Here is a 20,271-nt window from a genome sequence, read left to right as displayed (position 1 = left end):
ACACTTGAAAGTAAGAATAAGTGGTTCAACACAAAGAAAATCGTCCTCGGCCAAGTCCGAGGATGGTAGTTCTTATAGATTTCTCTAAGACTTAAGTACAATTATAGTTCTTGAGTATACAATGATTTTTTTTTTCTCTCTAGATTATCTGATGATCCCATTGAAATGAGGGGTTCCTTCTTTATATTCACCTTTATCACTTCATCTCAACCCTCCACGTGTAGATCAGATTGTTGGCTTTGATACTTGTCCCATCAGAACCTTTCTGAAGTCTTCATGGGTAGCTATAAGGCTGGAGGTTACTATTCATGTATCACCTCCACATTAATGAAGCCAGAGAATTAGCTGCAGAGCATTCAATGCGGTGATAACAGCTTTCCTTTTAGATAGTTCCCACCATTCCTTTGTCTTATTCACTTCTGATGCTTATCCTTACCAACATGATCGTCTGGGGCCTTGTCCTTGATGAAAGGTCGGATCACTGGCCCTTACTTTGCTTAGCCGAGGAGATGTTTCTCCTCGAACTTCATTCTCACTCTTTTACGACCAAACTTCTTCCATAGCTTACCAATTTGTACATCCTTGTTGATGTCCACCTGTCCTCGGATGATTTAACGTCCTCAGACACGACCCATGGCCTGGTATCTTTTTCGGGGCCCTTTATCCCTACACACACACACATATATATAGAGGTAAAATAATAGTTTTGAATTGACCAATACCTCAATAGATCCTTTTAAATTTTGTCATTTTTTTCTTGTAAACATCCCTACCACAACTTTTGATTTAGTATTATTATTATTATAAACTCAAATAATTGATTGGACAATTTGGTACCTTGTTTTCAAACTCTTTACTGCCAAACACGTTCAAGTCTTTTTCATAAGTTGACAATACATGTAAATGAGAGGTGCTGCTTTCTCTAGAGTAATAATATATTTCCTTGAAAACCCCATCCCCACAAGGATGGCAATAATGCGAGGAGGGTTGAAGGATGAGATCTTCGTCCTTACCCCGTATAGTTTTTTCTTGCTCCATTATAGGCCTTGTAAAATCCTGTTTTATCCCATAAAATTCTACTTCTTGTTAATTTGTTCCACAAATATTACAGTTTTTTTTTAATAAAACATATTTCATTAATGAAAATATACTTGAAAATTACAACTAAATTTATCCAATCAAATCAAAATAATTTTTAGCAAAAATCAAATAATATAATCCAAGTGTTTAACAATATAATATCACAACAAAAACAAAAATCTTATAATATAACACAACAAAATAGGTAGAAAGCCACATCGGGTAAACTAAAATAAACTAATATTGATATGTTTGTTTAAATAGTAGGGTTTTAGGGTTTGAAAATTTTACAATAATAACCCTTATCAATATGGGGCGGGGCTGGGTGGGTCTAAAAAGTCTAAACTCAATCATGCCCCGTGTTGCGAGGCTAAAATCTTGCTCCATCCTCGCCCCACCACCTTTGCGAGGCAGGGAAAACCTGTACGGGGTGAATCGGCAAGGGGCGGGGCAAAATTGCCAAAATTAAAGTATTCTATTTGAATTAATTTAGGGCCATATTTCATTCCATTATTCTCAATTTCACAAAATGTTGAAGTGATTGACTGTGAATAGTGGACGCCTTTTACTCATCTCATTTTATAGAAACCCTAATTTTTTCCCACCATTTACAATTGACTACTTTAGCAAGTTGTGAAATTGATCATGGTAAAGTCAGTTGAGTATTTTTAGGTACGATAGTATATTTTGGAGGAAGGGAAAAGAATAATACCTACTACTAATGGATGTTTTTATATTAAGGAGAATTATCTCCCACTTCTACAATATAGAGCCCCAAAATTCGGATTTTTTGGTTCATTTGATTCCTATCATTTTGTTTAGTGTCATATAGGGGATAGTGGGGTAGGTCAATGATTTGATTCGCTTTGGAGAGAGAGAGAGAGAGAGAGAGAGTATCGCATCACATTAAATGCAATGGGAGGATATTGAGGTATAATAAATGCAAAGATAACTACTCTACACGGTCAATGCTTCTTTTTAAGTGAAAGATTTGATGATGTGGTGAGGCCGGTGGGACGATCGCCCTTAGTATTGCCTTGTTCGAATAAAAATGATATATCGTTGTCGATGACCTTGGTTAGTCCCAAGCTTCATGTCATTGGGGCATGGGCTACCCCACCACCCCCATATAATGATTAAAACCAATTTAAGAATTTGTTTATTTTGGTGGTATGAAGCATGGTTTTTTTAAGAAGCAATTTTTTGGGGCCAGGGATCCATGGCCACCAAGTTTTTAAAATTATAATTATAAATATAGTTACATGTTTTTAAAACCTAAACCCTCAAAAGTTATCCTTGAACCCTCCAAGAAAAACAAAGTTTTTCTCCAAACTAATCTAGAGAGAAACCTTACAAACGCATCATATATCTTTATATTGAGTGTGAATTTTAAAAATTGAATCGCTAGATTTCATGTTGTTATTACATCTTTAATGCTTACGAAATTTCAAGAAGATAAAAAAACAATTGCTATGTCATCAAATAAATGTTAAAATTTCAAGTTTTTGTGATCTAAAGTTGTGTATAAAAAATAAGTTAATTGATCGAATAGTAAATAACATCTAATTTGAACAAAATTTAATTTATATGTTAAGAAAATAAAGAACATAAAATTTAATTGTTAGATTTTCATAATTCACACAAAATATATATATATATATATATATATGAGAAGTAAGGGTGTAAAAAAATTCGGTAAACCAAAAAAACCGGCTGAAACCAGCCGAACTGAGTCCAATTTTTCAATTTGGTTTCAGTTTGAATTTCTTGAAACCAAAAGGTGTCCCACACAAAAAAACCAACCTGACCGAAACCAAACCGAAATATATTAAATATTATTTTATACAAATTATATCAACAAAGTTCTTGATAGCATAGTAGGAAAGATGCGTGTGTTCACACTTTTAACTCAAGTTCACCCATGGTAAATGCATTTTTATTTTTTCTCTCCTTATTAAAACAAAACTACACCATTTTGGGTTTGTTTTATAACCCTACCAACCCTATGTTTTATCTCTTCTCTCTCACTTCAAGTGGCAATTATTCTTTAGTTTGAATGTGTGTTATAAAAAAAATGCGGCAGTTGTTCTTCCCACAACTTTCACCTTCTCCATGTCGTTTAGTCTCTTAGAAACAAAGTTGCACACAAGTGGTATCACAACCTTTTTCTTCTTGTGTTTGCTTGGTGTTTGGGTGCTGAGCTCCTTAGTTGCCACCCTCATCATTCAAAGAAAGAGATCGTCTAATTCCTTTCTTTTTATGCATTATAAAGTTGCTCATTCCTTCCCACTCATTTACATTTAACATCCAAAGAAAAAAAGAGATCATCTAATTTATTTCTTTTTACATGTTAAGAAGTTACTCATTCCTTCCCACTCATTTACACTATCCAAATTCTACTTAGAAATGCAAAGAAAGGTTTGACAAAATTGGTGCTTTAACGGTTTAACTATAGATCTACGCAACATAAATCATTCATGCAACCAGATAGATCGGTGGTTATATAATTTTAAAAGAGCCAACAATTGGTAGATTGACCAACGAAGTTTCAAAGCCAAATCCAACTTCTTGTTCCTACGTGAGTATTGCGTCTTGTTATTATTATTTTTTCAAAGTAGCTTGTGCTGCATTATTAGAAGTGAAATGCGAAAAAGAATACAAATGTAACAACTAAAAAAAACTTGTGGGACTAAATTGTCATTGGGTCAAACCTCAAGGGGTGATTACTAATTTGTATGTCCAAAAAAAAGGAAAAATCTACTAATTTGGACGAAACCTTAATGATTTCATTCTAATCCAATTTTATGGAGTCAAATATAATAATTGAAAGTTTTTGGACTAAATTGTGATAGGTCAAACCACAAGGTAGTTTTTAATCTATTTAGAGAGGTTCACTATACCGCCAAGATTATTTTGCATAAAGACTATATATCTTGTGATCTTCTTATAAGATCAGAATTGTAACTTTATACATACATTAATGTCCAAAACTACAAAATTTTAAGCTTTTTCGTTATACAACAATGGAGGAATCACTGGTTCCATAACCTCGAAATCATTAGCTTGAATAGTTAAATTTGAAGCTATCCAGCACAATACTTGGTCACTAAATTAACTAAAATTTAAACTATTCACTATAAATCATCAAGCCCAAGTGAAGTTTGGAGTGGTTGAAGCTCATGAGCGGAACATAGCTGACTCTTAAAAGTTAAAACCAAAAGATTGGATCCCACAAAATATCTGATAGAAATCCAAAACTCACAATGGAAAAATAGATAAATGTGAAGGCTTGGAAAGAGAGATGCATTTACATACATACCTGAGACCTGAGAGAACACTTTGAATGAAAAAAACTCTGTGATAAACGAAGTGGTTCAATTTTGGAGCTATGGAAATTTTCACTGTATACTTGGTGGTGCGCTTTTTTTGGGGGGGGGGGGGGGGGGGAGGGTGTTGGTGTTCACGGCTTGATGGGTGCCCAATATTATGTTGGCGTAAATGCACTTTTAGTTCCTATATTTTGACGTTTTTTCATTTTAATCCCTACATTTTATTTTTACCACTTTTAGTCCATAAATCAATTAACGCATGTTGTTTTAGGCTGCGTTTGTTTGGACTAAAAACAGTTTCAGGAAATCATTTTACGTGTTTACGTATGTTTGGCAGCCACGGAAAATTCGGTCAACGAAAAATCGTTTCCAGTTTGACCGGAAAATCAGCCATTTCCAACGGAAAATCATTTCCACTTTGATTTTACCTTCAAACCATTTCCGAAAATCACACCTGAAGAGAGAGCTCAGCACACTCCTCACACAGTCCAAAACTCATCTCCAAGCTCACCTCAGCCAAACTCCGGCCAGCCCAGCCAAGCTTCGGCCAGCCCAAACGCCGCGCAATCTCGCCATCCGAGCCGTGCCTCACACCGCCAATCAAGCAAAGATCGATCCAACGCCGCACGATCAAGCAAAGATCGATCCCCACTGCGCGATCAAGCAAAGATCGAAGCCTCCACCGCGCGATCTCGCCTTCGCCGTCCATCGCGCGATCGAAGCCTCTGCCGCCGTCGATCGCGCGATCGAAGCCTCCGCCGCCGTCGATTGCACGATCTCTCCTCTCTCTCTCTTCCTTCTTCTCTCCCAAATTTGATGATTTTTTTTTTTTGGCTTTGTTTGTTCTGTGTTTATCTGAGAAAAGATTTTTATATATTGATTGGAAGCTAAGAAAATGTGAGAAAATGTGAGCAACAAATACAAAATGCATTTTCTATAATATTTTCAAGATGACAACCAAACACCTGAAAAAAAATTTCAAAGTATTTTTTCAAATGTTACCAAACACCTAAAAATATTTTCTTTTCCCGAAAATGTTTTCAGCTGAAATCATTTTACACCCGGAAACTATTTACTGCCGAAACAAACGCAGCCTTAGTCATTTCCATCGGTTGACCGACGGAAATAGCTGAGGTGGCAGCCAGAAGAATTAAAATATTACAAAAAAAATGTCACATCAGCATTTAATTTTTTTAAAAATAATTTGTCAATTTTAACTAAATAAAAAAAAAACAATAAAATCAAATCTTTGTGAACACAACAACACAAACCCAGAAAATCAAACCCAAGAACACAAATCAAATGCCAAGGAAATTAAAACACAAACTCAAATTCAAAAACACAAAGAACATAGTAACAAACAAAAACTATTTACTCTCAAAAAAATTAAATCACAAAAAAAAGTAAATAAAATTAAACACCCTCACACAACACAACACAGTCCAACTCCAACAACTTGAGAAGAAACGGCGAGGTGGTGGCGCTCCGCTACCAACAACTTGAGAACCGCCGTGTCAAGCCACAGTTCATCGCAGCCATCATCGAGGGACAGAGTGTTGTCGAGGGACAGAGCTCAGGGTCGAATCTCAGCCGTTGATATTTCCTAGCAACTCCTCCAGAAAGACTCCACAGCCCCACGATCCATGTCCAGGAAACACCTGGTCACCACTGAGTGGAAGTTTTCAAGCCATTCTCAAGGCCATTGAGCTCCCATTTTTCTGCTCCACCACTTTCCCTCTCCAGATCCGAGCCGGTTCCGCATCCTCTCACCTAGAATCCGGCAGATTCAAGCCATTTTTTTAGAGTAAATGGCCAAAAATCATCCCAGATTACAAATCATACACAGATTCATATGCACATACTAACAAAATCACCATATTAGAGCCATTTAGAGACAAACCCTAAATCAAAAATACCCACAAATTTGAAACGACCATATCCAAACCCCCTGTCAAACCCAAATCAAAAATCACCAAATCCTTATATCAAATAAGAAAACCCAATCTGCAAATTAACCAAGACCCAAACCAACAAAGAACCAAACCAAAAGAGAAAAAAAAAAAATTAGAACAGAGAAAGATGGAGATCGACAGCCACCAGTGGTGGCGGAGCCGATGGTGGTGGCGAAGCTCGTGGGTCTTTATCAAACGTTTCCTTGACATTTGAAACATAAACCCAACCACAAACAAAGACCCAAACCTAGAAATAGAGACCCAAACCCAGAAATAGAGATCCAAACCCAAAAGCAAAGACACAAACACGTTTGGCACCAGATCAGAGTTGTTGGCATGGATCAATAGCAGTGGTGGTGATGTGAAGCTCGAAAATCCCTATCCAAATGTCTCCATGGCACTGATTTGAGAAGAGAGTGGAAGATGGTAGACGAAAAAATGGGTTTCGGCCATGAAAGAGTCTTCAACCGTCGAGGGTATGGGTGAGAGAGAGGGAGCCGCCGTGCCGTGTGTGTGGGTGAGAGAACCAGAGGTCTGAGAGATTGAGGGTTGGGTTTGGGTTTGTGTTTTAATTTCCTCCGTATTTGATTTGTGTTCTTGGTTTAATTTTCTGGGTTTGTGTTGTTGTGTTCATAGAGATTTTATTTTATTGTTTTTAATTTTGTTTTTTCTTTTTTTTATTTAGTTAAAATTGACAAATTATTTTTTAAAAAAATTAAATGCTGATGTGGCATTTTTTTATAATATTTGAAGTCTTCTGGCTGTCACCTCAGCTATTTCCGTCAGTCAACCGACGAAAATGACTAAAATGACACGCGTTAATTGGTTTAAAGACTAAAAGTGGTAAAAATAAAATGTAGGGACTAAAATAGAAAAACATCAAAATGTAGGGACTAAAAGTGCATTTACGCCTATTATGTTTAGAACCCAATGAGCTTGAGATTGTGTCTAATTGGTCCACAATCAAAGCCTTATATAACCCAACAAGTCCATTCCTACATATTTAAAAAACACTTAACCCATATATATAAACAAACCACCTCATTTAAACATTTTCGTGTATTTGACTATTCATTATGCAGTCCCACACACATTAAGTTGACCCCAAGATATTAACAAGAAGTTTTAAACCTAGGATCTCCTAAATATTATGAGGTCCTTAGGAACCATTTAAATTCAACAAATCTGAAATCTACTGGACTGGTTGAAACCAATTAATACTAGTTTTTTTTTTTTTTTTTTTTTTTGAGAAAGAAGTTAATACTTATGTAAATTAGGTCTAATTGGGTGGGTTTGTGTCTTATTTTACTTGGTGGGTAACTGGGTTTGGGTCTCTTTGGCCACCCTACCCGAATGTGTAGGCTTAATTAGTTTGCAATAATTCAGGAGCCAAATGCATTTGCTTGGTCAGGTTTGGGTTCTGTGGCCCTTCAGCTAAGGTTTAGTCACTGTTTATTTTTGTAGTTCCGAAATTTGTTACATGATTTATACAAAAACTATGTAATTTATTAGCTTGAATTAAGATTTCAGTAACATGGTTACTTGGGGATTTTTTTCATTAACTACTACGTAATGCAACAGCTTCTTGTAATAAGTATCTAATTTTATGACTTGAAAGTTTACTCATAAAGGAGATTTCAGTAACGTAGTTTGATATGGATTTGATATAGGCATCTTTGGCTTCGTTGGATTTTTTTTTTTTAGGAAATTCTTTGGATCAAATAAAGGAGTTGAGGTCGAATTATGCATATTGTGCTCCACCCTTGAGCATAGTGTTCTTATTTGAAGGTTAAAAGAAAATTCCAGTTCTGCCCTTTTTCATTTCTATTTGTTTAGCTTATGGTTTATGATTATTTTCTTTCGTTAATTTATTACTTCTTATTGTAAATGTAGTTTAGTTTTGTTAAATACTTATATTTACTTTGTATAAATAATAGATGTTACTTGCTTTTTCAAAAGAATAAGAGAAATTTGAAAAAAAAAATGAAATGACCTTAATATGCTTGGTCATATTTATCTTTGTTAGTGTTTTGAGTTCTATAAGAATTACACTGATTAAAAAATGAAATGACCTTAATATGCTTGGTCATAATTTGATGAAATTGAAAAGCACTTTGTTGATCCTTATAAAGTCACAAGTTCACAACCACCAACTCTTTGTATAGTGTTTGGATGGAAGGAATATATATAGAAAGAAATGCCATATTATTTCTTTATGTTGGAGGTTATAATAGCAGAAGGAATGGAATAGTTAAATTTGTTCCACTTTAACCCTTAATTTTGTAGAAAATGTTAAAGATACAACAAATTTCATTATAAAAGCTTTACATATAAGCATAACAATGGATTCATATATAACACATTAACAAAATAATTAAGAAATATATATTTTTAAAATTGATACATCAATTTATCATGTAACTGTGTTCAAATTAAAAATAAATAAAATTTATTAGATACGTATTTGACATATATTGTATATGTAGTAAAATTTTTCACTACCCCCTTAAATCACTCATTTTGTATTTTTAGTGGGCAAATATACAGTACACTACTTATTAATTAAGTCAAAATTTGAACTAAAGTATAGATAAAGAAAAAAAGAAAAAGAAAGATGACATAACACTCTCTCTCTCTCTCTTCCTTTATATTTAACATCTAAAGAAAGAAAGAGATCATTAGATTCCTTTCTTTTTATTTCATTACACATTAAGTTATTCATTCATTCCTACTCCTTTACACTATCCAAATCTATTTAGAAATCAAAAGAAAAGGTCTGGCAAAAGTGGAACTTTAAATATATATATCTACCCAACTGAAATTATTCATGCAACCAAACGGATTAGTGTTTATATATCTTAAGAAAATTAACAATTGGTAGCTTGACCAATGAAGTTTTGAAGCCGAATCAAAAGTTCTTGTTCCTACGTTAGTATTACTTACTATTTCTTTTGTCATTATTATTATTATTATTATTATTATTATTATTATTTTACATAATTGTATAGTTGATGAAACTGTAACAAACATTGTTGATCCTTGCAAAGTGTTTGGATAAAAGAAATCTAAAGGACTTATTAAAAGAAAAAGAAAGGACGTACTGTTTCTTTATTTTTGTGGTGCTTGGGCTTTTGGGAAGCTTTGGAGGGTTTTAGCGAGTTGGTTTCTTGAGCTTGGGCAAAGAAAAAGGGCTTGATGAGTGCCCAATATTGTGTTACAGCCCAATGAGCATCAATTGGTGTCTAATAGGTCCACAATCAAAGCCACATATAACCCAACAAGTTCATTCCTATAGATTTAAAAAACACTTAACCCTAGCAGAATTTTTTTTATTTTTTATTTACAAACAAGGGTATATATATCTCTTCGAGAATATTTAACTATTCTCTCGAATATATGTAGTTTCTTGCCCTATGCATATCAAGTTATTATAGGAATGATTCCCTTAAGAGTGACCCCACAATATGTCATGAGACCTTAAGGATCACTTAAACCTAGCAGATTTGGAATTATTCTATAGGAACTGGTCGGAACTAGTGAATACTTAGGGGCTGTTTGGTAGTGTATTTTAAACAGCAATTTTCAGCGTTTAAAAAACATTACAGGTATTTTTATACATTTTTTCACTCACGTATTTTCAAAAAATACAAACAACGTTATTAGAACAACATTATCAAACAGACCTTTATGTTTTTGTTTTTGTTTTTTTTTACAAATAAGTGAATATTTATGTTAATTGGGCATGTTTGGGTCTTATTTTACTGAGTGGGTAATTGAATTTTGGTCGCTTTAGCCACCCTACCCAAATTTTAATTAATGTAGTTGGCAATAAATCAGGAGCCGTATGCTTTGATTGCCTTCGCTTGGTCAAGTTTGGGTTCTGTGGCCCTTTAGTTAAGGTTTGCTCGCTGTTAATTGCTTAGCAATGCAATGTTTTCTTGTTATAAGTATATAACATAATGCCTAGAGCACTTGCATTCTAATCGTGTTCCAAACTCATGTTGATTGGGAGACTTCATTTTACGTACCAAAACAAATGCAAAATAGATACTAAAGCTTCTCTTTCTTGAACACAACAATTTGTCAGTCATATAATAATCAGTTTCACTCCGTACAAAAATTAAAATTCTAAATATCTCTGATAAAAATATCAAAAGATACCCGTTGAGCTAAAAAGCTCTCTCTTGGCAGAAGGATCGAAAACTAAAGCTTGAATTTCATGTATTTTGCACAAAGTGAATGGTTTTGTGTGCATGGGCCCGACTTAAGTGTTTCATATTGGTAGCCTACCCACATAATCAAAGCATGCACTAGGTTTTATAGACAAGTAAGGTTGATGTGGGCCTTATGGGGCTCTAGGCCTTCTTCTTCTTCTTTTTTCTCATTTTTTTGGAGTCAATTTATGAGCTCTGGATCTCTGGCATAGCTCGTCCCACACATTATTAAGGTGCATTTGATTGGACCACTCATATGCACAATGTCAACCGTCTAGCGATAGAAATCCCTGACATTGTTATATTAAAAAAGAGATCAAGATCATGTGATATAGCCAATTTTCCATGAATGCATGTGTTAAAAGAATATGGGTTTATGGCCCATATGTGTAATGATCTAAGAAGCCCAATATATTGTAAAGTCCGATTAGGGCTAACCCTAGTTTATTATATAGTTTCCATATGTGTGTGTGTATATATATATATATATGTTACTTAGATTTTTTTTTTTTTTGTATCACACTTGATCTTAGTAAAAATATGTAGTTTTATGAATGTAATGTAAGTGGTTAAGCCAAATCACGTAATATTTGTATTATCTCTTTTAACACCATGTAAATTATTCTTACCTCTCACACGAACCACACATTATACAAAATTGTTGTTGTATACATATATGTGTGTGAGAGAGAGAGAGAGAGAGAGTTCAAATATAAAAGCAAGATAAGAGGGTTTCCTAACAAATTGACAACTTTTTTTACAACTAGACTTGGTGAAGGAACCAGTATGCACTGATCACACACAAACAAACCAGTTCTAGAGAAACAAGAAATGTAAAGCGACATACTCATGCAATAGGTAAGAATACCTATATTTTATTCATAATTATTCTATTAACAAAGGCAAAATGCCTAGACTTTATTTTTAGTAGTATTATTATTGAAATGGAGAATGAAATAATCCCCAAATACTAGACATTCCCATTAGCCGATCCTTGACCTGGGGGATTAGTATTAAATATAGATATAGGAGCAAGTGCAGCTTGTCGAAGCAACTGTAGAATAAACAGAAAACAAATCAACATGTCACTCATTTATCTCGACCCTAAGCAAGACAATTAATTGAGAGAGAGAGAGAGACCTCCAAATAGGCTTCCAATTTGCTCTTCAAAATGATATACTCTTGTTGCATGGTAGCAAGTGCAGCCCTACTCTTACTCCTGCTCATAGTTATTGACAAGTTAATAATTGCATATAACACTCTAGCAATTATAATAACTAGTTGCATATTCGAATGCATGGAAAAATTTGACAATTTGTTTTTTTGTTAAATGAAAAATGAGAATAATAAACAAGACTTATAAATGTTAGTTTCAAACTCTTTTTAAAATAATGTGATTATTTTCTAACAAAGTATAGTTTATACAATATATAGATTTCTAAAATTATTTGATTTTTTTTTCCTTTTTCAAGATGGACCGAAATAGACTGATTAATTATGATATTTTAGATTAAAATCATAGACTATATATAAAAAAAAGATAAACATATAAATTTATATTTAATACTCCAACTTATTACGGCATGAGGAAAAGGATTCAAGTAGCTAGGTAAGTATAAACCTTACCTTTCCATGTCTTTATCATAGCAAAAAAACTTTATATTATTGATTTCGGTAATCACCTTGCTAGCACCAATGCTGCAAATAATAACAAAAATAGATGTTGTATTTAGCGTCAAAAAAACCAAAAAAGTCTAATCACTTTTTTGGTGAAAAGGTGTATTTAGATTATATATTTTATAGGGTCTGGTTAATATATTCCCTTAGAATATATATTAATTAATTATTTTAAATTTTATTTTAATATTAAAAAAATTGTAAGAAAAAATTGACCACCTTTTCATTTTCCATATACCCCAATATTAACACAAGGCTAAGAAAATAGGAAAATACCAGTCGTTGCCGTCTTTGAAAATTTGAAGACACCTATCCAGCTCCGTGACATCGAGGGGATTAGCCTCCCTAATTATATAAACAAATTCCATTCTCAAAAAAAAAAAAAAAATTATATAAACAAATATAGCCTAATATTATTTAAACTAATCTGATCATAGTTAATGGGTTTAGAGCTTGAAGGCAACAATATCACTGTCATTGTTGTTGTTATATTATTGTTTATTAAATTTTTTTACAAAATTTGCTCAGAAAAAAATAATAATGATGCCACTCACAGTGCATTTTCAATGTCATTGATAGCTTTCGGTGAATCTTTGAAATATGCCTCAATAGCAATATTAACAAAATCCGGGCTGGTCATAGTCTCCAATTGAAAGAACCTGTCACGGTCAATGATTCCCTGCAAAACATTGCTCACAATCTCATTCAGACCACATTTTTTATAATAGAAAAAAGTTTTTCTTATTTTTTATTTTATGTGGACAATTTTATAATGCTTTTGAATATGTAAGCATATTGATTAATATAGCATACCACTGCGTAGGGGCGGCAATTCATGTTCGCATGTCGGGTTCGTGTCGTGTCAAGTCATGAGTATTCGACTGTATAGGTCAACACTAACTCGACATGTTTATTAAACGGGTCAAGATTTCTCAACCCTAACACGACCCATTTATTAAACGGGTCAGTCATATCGACCTGTTTATCAGATTTTATCAAAATGAAAAATAAAAATTAATGAAAAAACAAACAAATAAATATTTTTAATATAAAATTCAAAACTAACGAGTAACTGCATCACAAATAATCATTTAAAACTAAAGCATATCTCAATATCACAAATAATCAATCACAATATGTCAAAGAAAATAAATCACAACAACTAATAAGTTTATATACCTAGAGTTTGAAAGGTATATTGGTAAAATGTTATTTAATTAAATGGGTCAAATGGGTTCTATATGTTCAACACTAACCCAATCCGTTTATTAAACGAGTTAGCCATGTCAACCCGAATATGACACGAACCCGTTAAGCCTCAACTCATAACCTGCTAATTTCATGTCGAGTCGTGTCGGGTTCGCGGGTCGTGTCAAATTTTGCCACCCCTACTACTGCGCACCCTTGGTGCGGTGGTCACTCCACAAGTATAAATGCTTATGGGGTGTGGGGGGCAAGGGTCAGGGTTCAAGTTTCCAGGAGGGAGCTTCATACACATATATACTTAGATTAGGCTAGAATATAAATTCTATCTTGTATAAAATAATAATAATAATAATATAGCATTAAATTTAAAGTTTTCGATTGAAAATTTCATGAAAAATATTGAAATTTTTCTCCTTAGAACAGTTTACATTTCCACCATAAATTCTTTAAGTTATATTTAGCTACTCATTTTATCTTCTTTTTTTTAGGCTAAAATGTAAAACTAACCCTCTAACTTTCTTCAGATTTCATTTTAGTCCTCTAATTTTACCTTCGTTTATTTCAGTCCTCTAAGTTTTAGATTTATTCAATTAAAGCATTTCCGTTAACTTTTGTTAAAATTTTTTGAAAAAAAAAATCTAGATAATATTTTTCAATCATTAATTGAATTTTTTTAATTTAAAAAATTTGAAGAAAAATTTATAATATTGAAAAATTTATAAAATTGAAAAATTAACCACAACATATAACAAAAGTTAATGGAAAAACCTTAATTGAATAAATTTGAAAGTTAGAGGACTGAAATGAACAAAAGCAGAGTTAGAGAACTGAAATGAAATCTAAAGAAACTTAGAGGGTTAGTTTTCAATTTACCCTTTTTTTTATTCAAATTTTTATCAAATAATTTCCATGAACTCAGCTTTAAACATTCAAAGTAAGCAATTACATGGAAAATAAAAAGGTAAAAATGTTCCATAAATAATTAAATACCATATGAAATATCATATGGTAATGGGATTCGGAAATAAAGCTGAAATAATTACAATGTATCTTTAGCAAAGAACTTAGGAAGAGAAAAATTAAACCTCATCAAACAAGGATTGCCTCATGGAGGCAATCTGTTGCTGCAAGGAACTGCTAGCCATTCTCACAAAAAAGACAATGGGACAACAATTTTGAAAGCTTGAATGCCAAAGGAGAAGCAAGTTAGGAGATTTTATAGCCAAAAAAATAATTAGAGGAAAACACATTTTAAGTGTGCATTAATTAATTCTAAAAAGTAAAATTAAAAATTCTAAAGAAGAAAATGAATTGTTATTTTCAACTTAATAACCACAACTGTAATATGAACCAAAATGCAACACCAGATTATGTAAAAGTAAAAAAACAATGACTGTGGCATAACAAGTATGTGATAAACAATCATTTAGAAGATATAACACAGTAATTAGCAGTTATCTAATAAATATGTGAAACGCAGAAACGGTGAGGTTGGTGGATGCCATGTTAGCAAGAAAATTGGTGGACTTGAAAAATTGAAGTGTCAAGACATGCATTTTGATGATTGGATTGTTAAGTTACAAATTCTCTCAAAAGTTTAAAATATTAGAAAATTATGAATCTAATCACTTAATTATAATTTTAACACTCTCCCTCATGTGTGGATCCAAACTCACAACAGAGATCAAACATAGAACCCCTTACTATAATACCATATTAAGTTACCAATTCTCCAAAAAGTTTAAATTATAAAAAAAAAAAATTATGAATTTAATCACTCAATTATAATTCTCACATAGATTATTATACTTTTATGTTTATAGATTTTTAGTCTCTCTTTCTATCCATTAGTGAACTATCCAATGGGAGACAGTGATATAGATTGAGATGATACACCGTACAAGTTACCAAACTCTAATCTTCCTTCTATTGAATATTTCTCTAATCCAATCTAATCTTATTAAAGTTCGATCAAATCCAACTACAAATTGTGGGGTACCATAGCACATCCATTTTAGGGGAATATTCTTTACTTGACAGTAAATGGCTCACAATTATGCATTGACAAGCTATTCAAAGACAGTACCAAAGTCTCGCAATCACAATTGATAGAAATTCTCAGTGTTATTTCCACAATTAAGTATGTGCATTTAGAATTTTAGATTCTAAAGATACCATATACCTTCCATCAGTACTGATGATGCCGAAAAATTACCAGTAAGTTGCAAGCACTCCTCTCACCAAAGCAACATCTGCAAAAGAGGAAAAAAGAGGACCTAAAAGAGAGCACCGGTGTGGTGCCGGCCAAAAACCCTCCGAAGGTCAAGTTAGAGCCTTATTCTTCAACCCTAGAATGCCAGAGTTGAGATAATCGTGAGTACCTTGATACTAGAGTTTCTAGGGTATTTATATTGGCGTAGAATTTCCTTTCCTTTTAGGATTCTACTTCCTTCTCGAGCCCTTTTCAATATAGGAGCCTTCTTATTATGGTCGAACGTGTAACGCAAGAATTCCAGGCGTACACGCTTGTGTGGAGATAAAGCAAAGTCAAGTCAAACGCATCATGTGGCAAACAACTAAGGATTTACAATTAATTAATTAACAGACGGGTACTCAATGATCGGCACCGTCTTATATGCATACCCACGGTATTAATCCGTCTACACCCATTACGTCCACCTAGGACGGAGGAAAGATCCGTCTTATGTTTTTCATCCCCTTCAGTTGCCCCCTTCACTCCTTGGATCCGTCTTTATAAACTAGACGGATTCAGGGAATGACAAGTAAATTTGTTGAGATATGATAGATCTGGTTTATGAAGGACACGTGGCCTGTATTTATGACGAAGGACACGTGGCCCTTATTGATTAGTTGTTCCCCCGAAACAAGGCGTCCCCTCGTATTCTGCGCCCTTCACTCTATAAAAACCTGCCTTTTCTTCCTTCATTTTTCTCTTCCTATAGAAAATTTGCAATCAAAGCGCCACCGTCATCCATATCGTGCATTCGTGTCGTCCTTCTACTTTATCCGTCATTTCGCATTTTCTCAATTCAATCCGGTATGTACTCCTAACCTTTCTTCCGTCCATCTCTTTATTATTATTTTTTATTTTATATATATGCAATTTCTCTAGATTCGTCAATCTTAGGTCATACCGTCATAAATGTAGGTAATGTCTAGTGCGTCAAGTAATCAATCGTTTGTCCGCGACGGGGAGGGCTACGATGAGAGATTCCCGTCAGGTCCAAAAGACCCTGACACTTCAAGTGAAGTGAGGAATCCGTCCAGTACCTCTTCTTCCCTAGATGATGAAGGTCTGGAGGCGGAGAGTTCAGAGTCGTCGAGTAGTAGCTTAGATGGTGTGGATCCCCCCGTTCAATCAATGATTGGTCCGGACGGTCTTAGAGAATTCGTCATGCTAACCCTCTGGACGGTGAATGACTTTAGGTCGTCAATCATTGAGTCTCACCTCAAAACACTTAGAACCAAGTATCAAATACTAGATAACGTCCGTCTACGTCTCCCCCACAAGTCTGAGAAGTGTTACTACAAGGGGGGTCGACGGTGCTGGAATCTACGAGCAAGCCATGAAGGCAGGGCTCAGATTCCCTTTGAGTTCCCTCCACTGTCGTCTGCTCCAATACCTTGGCCTATCCGTCACTCAGATCTCCCCAAATGCCTGGAGAGTATTCATAGGCGTAGAGGTCTTATATGGAGCCATGTCTGACGGCGCCTGAAGATTGACGGTGGAAGAATTCTTCCACTGTTACCGTCCGACGGAGATCGTCAAATCAAAAGGAATGTATAGTTTCGTAGCCAGGAGTCGGTTGTTGAGGCTAGTCAGTGATACGTCGGACTCCAATAGGGATTGGAAAAGTAGATATTTCTTTTTGGAGGGGGATGAATGGATGCGTCGTCCAGGAAATGACACGTATATGCCCGTCGACACCACATGGGGCATAATGCCTCCGTCGGGTATGCTATTGCTTCGGTTTCCGTCTAATTGAATCTTGAAAGTTATTTCATTCATTTTACTTCATTCATTTTCATTTTTTTTTTTTAAGTCTAATCGTCTTTTTTGTAGCTCGGGACCGTCCACAAGTTACCTTGGAGCAGTGGAGCTTCCTGGAGAGAATCTTCAACAAGACGAAGCTTCAAGAGAGGACGTGGGCACAACTCGTCACTCTTGATACCCTGCATTGGTATTGTGACGGTCCTGAACCTTCAGCCGCCGCCCGTCGTTATGATAGTAGAGTACGCAAACGTAAGTCCGTTGTAAATATGTCCGTCTTTTTGTATTGTTTCTATTTACTACTCTTGCCTTTCCTAACATCCGTCTTTGATTTTGCAGAGATGGACGCTGCCAAGAGAAGAGCCTTCATCAAACAACAAGCAGCGAAGAAAAAACAGGAGGCTGGGTCTTCAGCTAAGGCGACGGTTCCATCTCTTCCGTTAAAACGGAATCAACAAGAGAAGGTGGACCGTCTGCCTAAGAAGCAGAAGACAGAGCCCGTCGTAGCTTTGGAAGCCGAGAAACCACCCGTCAAGCATGGCAAGGGTAAGGGCTTGATGAAGGGCCCGATTCCCACCGGGGAGAAACAACCCATTCTCTTCAGAGAAGATTCAAGTTATGCCCTGGAAAAACTTTCGTCCATCCTGACAGCTGACAATTACGAGGACCTCGGCAACCATGCGACGGAGGCGATGGGAGAGACGGCCTCTTTAACATTGTGCAGGTACTTTCGAGCCTGTCCTTCAACTTTGCAATCTTTAATATCATCCGTCATTTACACAGTATTCTATTTTGTTTTCAGGCCATGCTGATGATGAAGGGGCTAATGGGCTGTTGTCTCAATCACGAGACAATTATGGGCCATCTTAGGAAGAAAAATAAGACGATGGAGGATAAGCTTCACGACCTGAAGACCTATAAGATCAATACGGATAGAAAGCTCATGTGCTTGGAGCAAGTTAGGGGTGAGTTGGAGAGGGAGAATGAGCAATTGCGCCAAATCCTAAAGGACAAGGAAAGGGAGCTGACGGATACAAAGATCCAACTCCGCGACGCAAAAGAAGTTGCCATCCAGGAGTATCGCGACTCCGACCTTCTTCTTGAAGAGCTTGGGAGTTCATTCCCTGACGGATTTGACGATGCCATCCGTCAGGTCAAGTCGTCGTATCCGGACTTGGACGTCTCTCATGTCTCCATTGATGCTCAAGGGCAAACACTCGCGCAGTCCGTCCGTTCAGATAGTACAGACGATGTGCTTGCCGTCCCTGCTCCAGCTGACGAAGGTCAAACTCTGCCTCCAGTTCAACCAGATGGCGATCAGAAGAATGAACCTACATCCCCCAAGCTTCAGTAGTGGCCCTTTTATCCGTTGTAAAAATTTTTATCACGGTCAAAACTTTTACCGTTGTAATCTATTTATTTGAACTGTCGTATTTTAATTGTAAACATTTCATTTTATGAAATTTTACTTGGCTTGTTTTTGTGAACTTTGTTCCGTCGTATATTATGTGAATATGATAATAATTCTTGTAGGTTGATCCGTCCATTATGTGGACAACTTTCATCCTTTTGGGTGGTCCATTCACAATACGGATTTAAAGATCTCTTCATAATGTGGATGGCTCGTCCATAATGTGGATTTTACTCTTGTCCATTTTGAATGATCCGTCCATTATATGGACTTAGTAGAGGTCCGTCCATTATGTGGGTTTAGCTAATGTCCGTCCACTTTGTGGACTTTCAAGGTCTTCATCCTTCTGGATGATTTGTCCATTTTATGGACTTGGTAGGGTCTCCATCCTTTTGGATGATCCGTCCACTTTGTGGACTTTATAGGTCTTCATCCTTTAGGATGATCCGTCCACTTTGTGGACTTGGTAGGTCTTCATCTTTTAGGATGATCCGTCCATTTTATGGACTTTGTAGGTCTTCATCCTTTAGGATGATCCGTCCACTTTGTGGACTTGGTAGGTCGTCATCTTTTAGGATGATCCGTCCATTTTGTAGACTTAGGTCGCCATCCTTTTGGATGATTCGTCCACTTTGTGGATTTTGTCGTCATCCTTTTGGATGATCCGTCCACTTTGTGGACTTTTGGTCGCCATCCCTTTGGATGATTCGTCCACTTTGTGGACTTGGTCGTCATCCTTTTGGATGATCCGTCCACTTTGTGGACTTTTGGTTGTCATCCTTTTGGATGATTCGTCCACTTTGTGGACTTGGTAAATTTTTAGCATCATACACTTCATATGTTCTGAATAAAAACTCTTTTCAAAATGTTAGATCAGTAGACCATATATTGTTCATGGAAAGGAAAACTTAAGTTCTGATAATTAAAAACTACAACTGTTTAAAAATGAAAAGGAAATATGGGAAATAAGGAGGTGGGTGTTGTCTTATGCCGTGTTGCACTACTGGTAGTACTTCTTCAGGTGCTCTGTGTTCCACGGATGGCTCAGTTTCCTACCGTCCAACGTCTCCAAATAGTACGTTCCTTTCCTACGCCACGAGATGATTCTATACGGCCCTTCCCAGTTAGAACCCAGTTTTCCTTGGGAGGCATCCTTTGTAGCTCCGAGTACTTTTCGTAACACCAGATCTCCTACCTGGAAGTCCCTGTGCTTGACCTTGGAGTTGTAATACTTTGCCATCATGTCATGGTATCGGGCCTTTCTTTGTGCAGCTGCTGCCCTGACCTCGTCTATAAGGTCAAGTTCCAAACGCAATGCTTCGTTATTCTTGCTCTCATCGTAGTTTTCCACACGGTAGCTCGCTAATCCAACCTCTACCGGTATGAGGGC

General features: G+C 35.6%; 1 protein-coding gene across 1 annotated transcript; it reads right to left on the bottom strand.

Annotated features, from left to right (window-relative positions):
• Positions 1-11,545: 11,545 nt before the first annotated feature.
• LOC142629108 (pseudo histidine-containing phosphotransfer protein 2-like) lies at positions 11,546-13,089 on the bottom strand. The gene is made up of 5 exons (XM_075803095.1): positions 13,066-13,089; positions 12,807-12,931; positions 12,202-12,273; positions 11,716-11,794; positions 11,546-11,629 (listed from the first exon to the last, which is right to left on the bottom strand). Exons 1-5 carry the CDS (start codon positions 13,087-13,089, stop codon positions 11,546-11,548), a joined length of 384 nt encoding a protein of 127 aa, XP_075659210.1.
• Positions 13,090-20,271: the final 7,182 nt, after the last annotated feature.

This window comes from Castanea sativa, chromosome 3 (assembly GCF_040712315.1).
Source record: "Castanea sativa cultivar Marrone di Chiusa Pesio chromosome 3, ASM4071231v1".
NCBI lineage: Eukaryota > Viridiplantae > Streptophyta > Magnoliopsida > Fagales > Fagaceae > Castanea > Castanea sativa.
This window is presented reverse-complemented; position numbering and strand designations above follow the sequence as displayed.

Bases quoted from the DNA above. Each gene is read 5' to 3' on its own strand.
- LOC142629108 (XM_075803095.1), bottom strand. From the start codon at position 13,089: ATGAATTGCCGCCCCTACGCAGTG. The intron at 12,932-13,065 runs GTATGCTATATT...AATGTTTTGCAG, and splicing joins ATTGCCGCCCCTACGCAGTG to GGAATCATTGACCGTGACAG. The intron at 11,795-12,201 runs GTAAGGTTTATA...AACTATGAGCAG, and splicing joins TATGATAAAGACATGGAAAG to GAGTAAGAGTAGGGCTGCAC.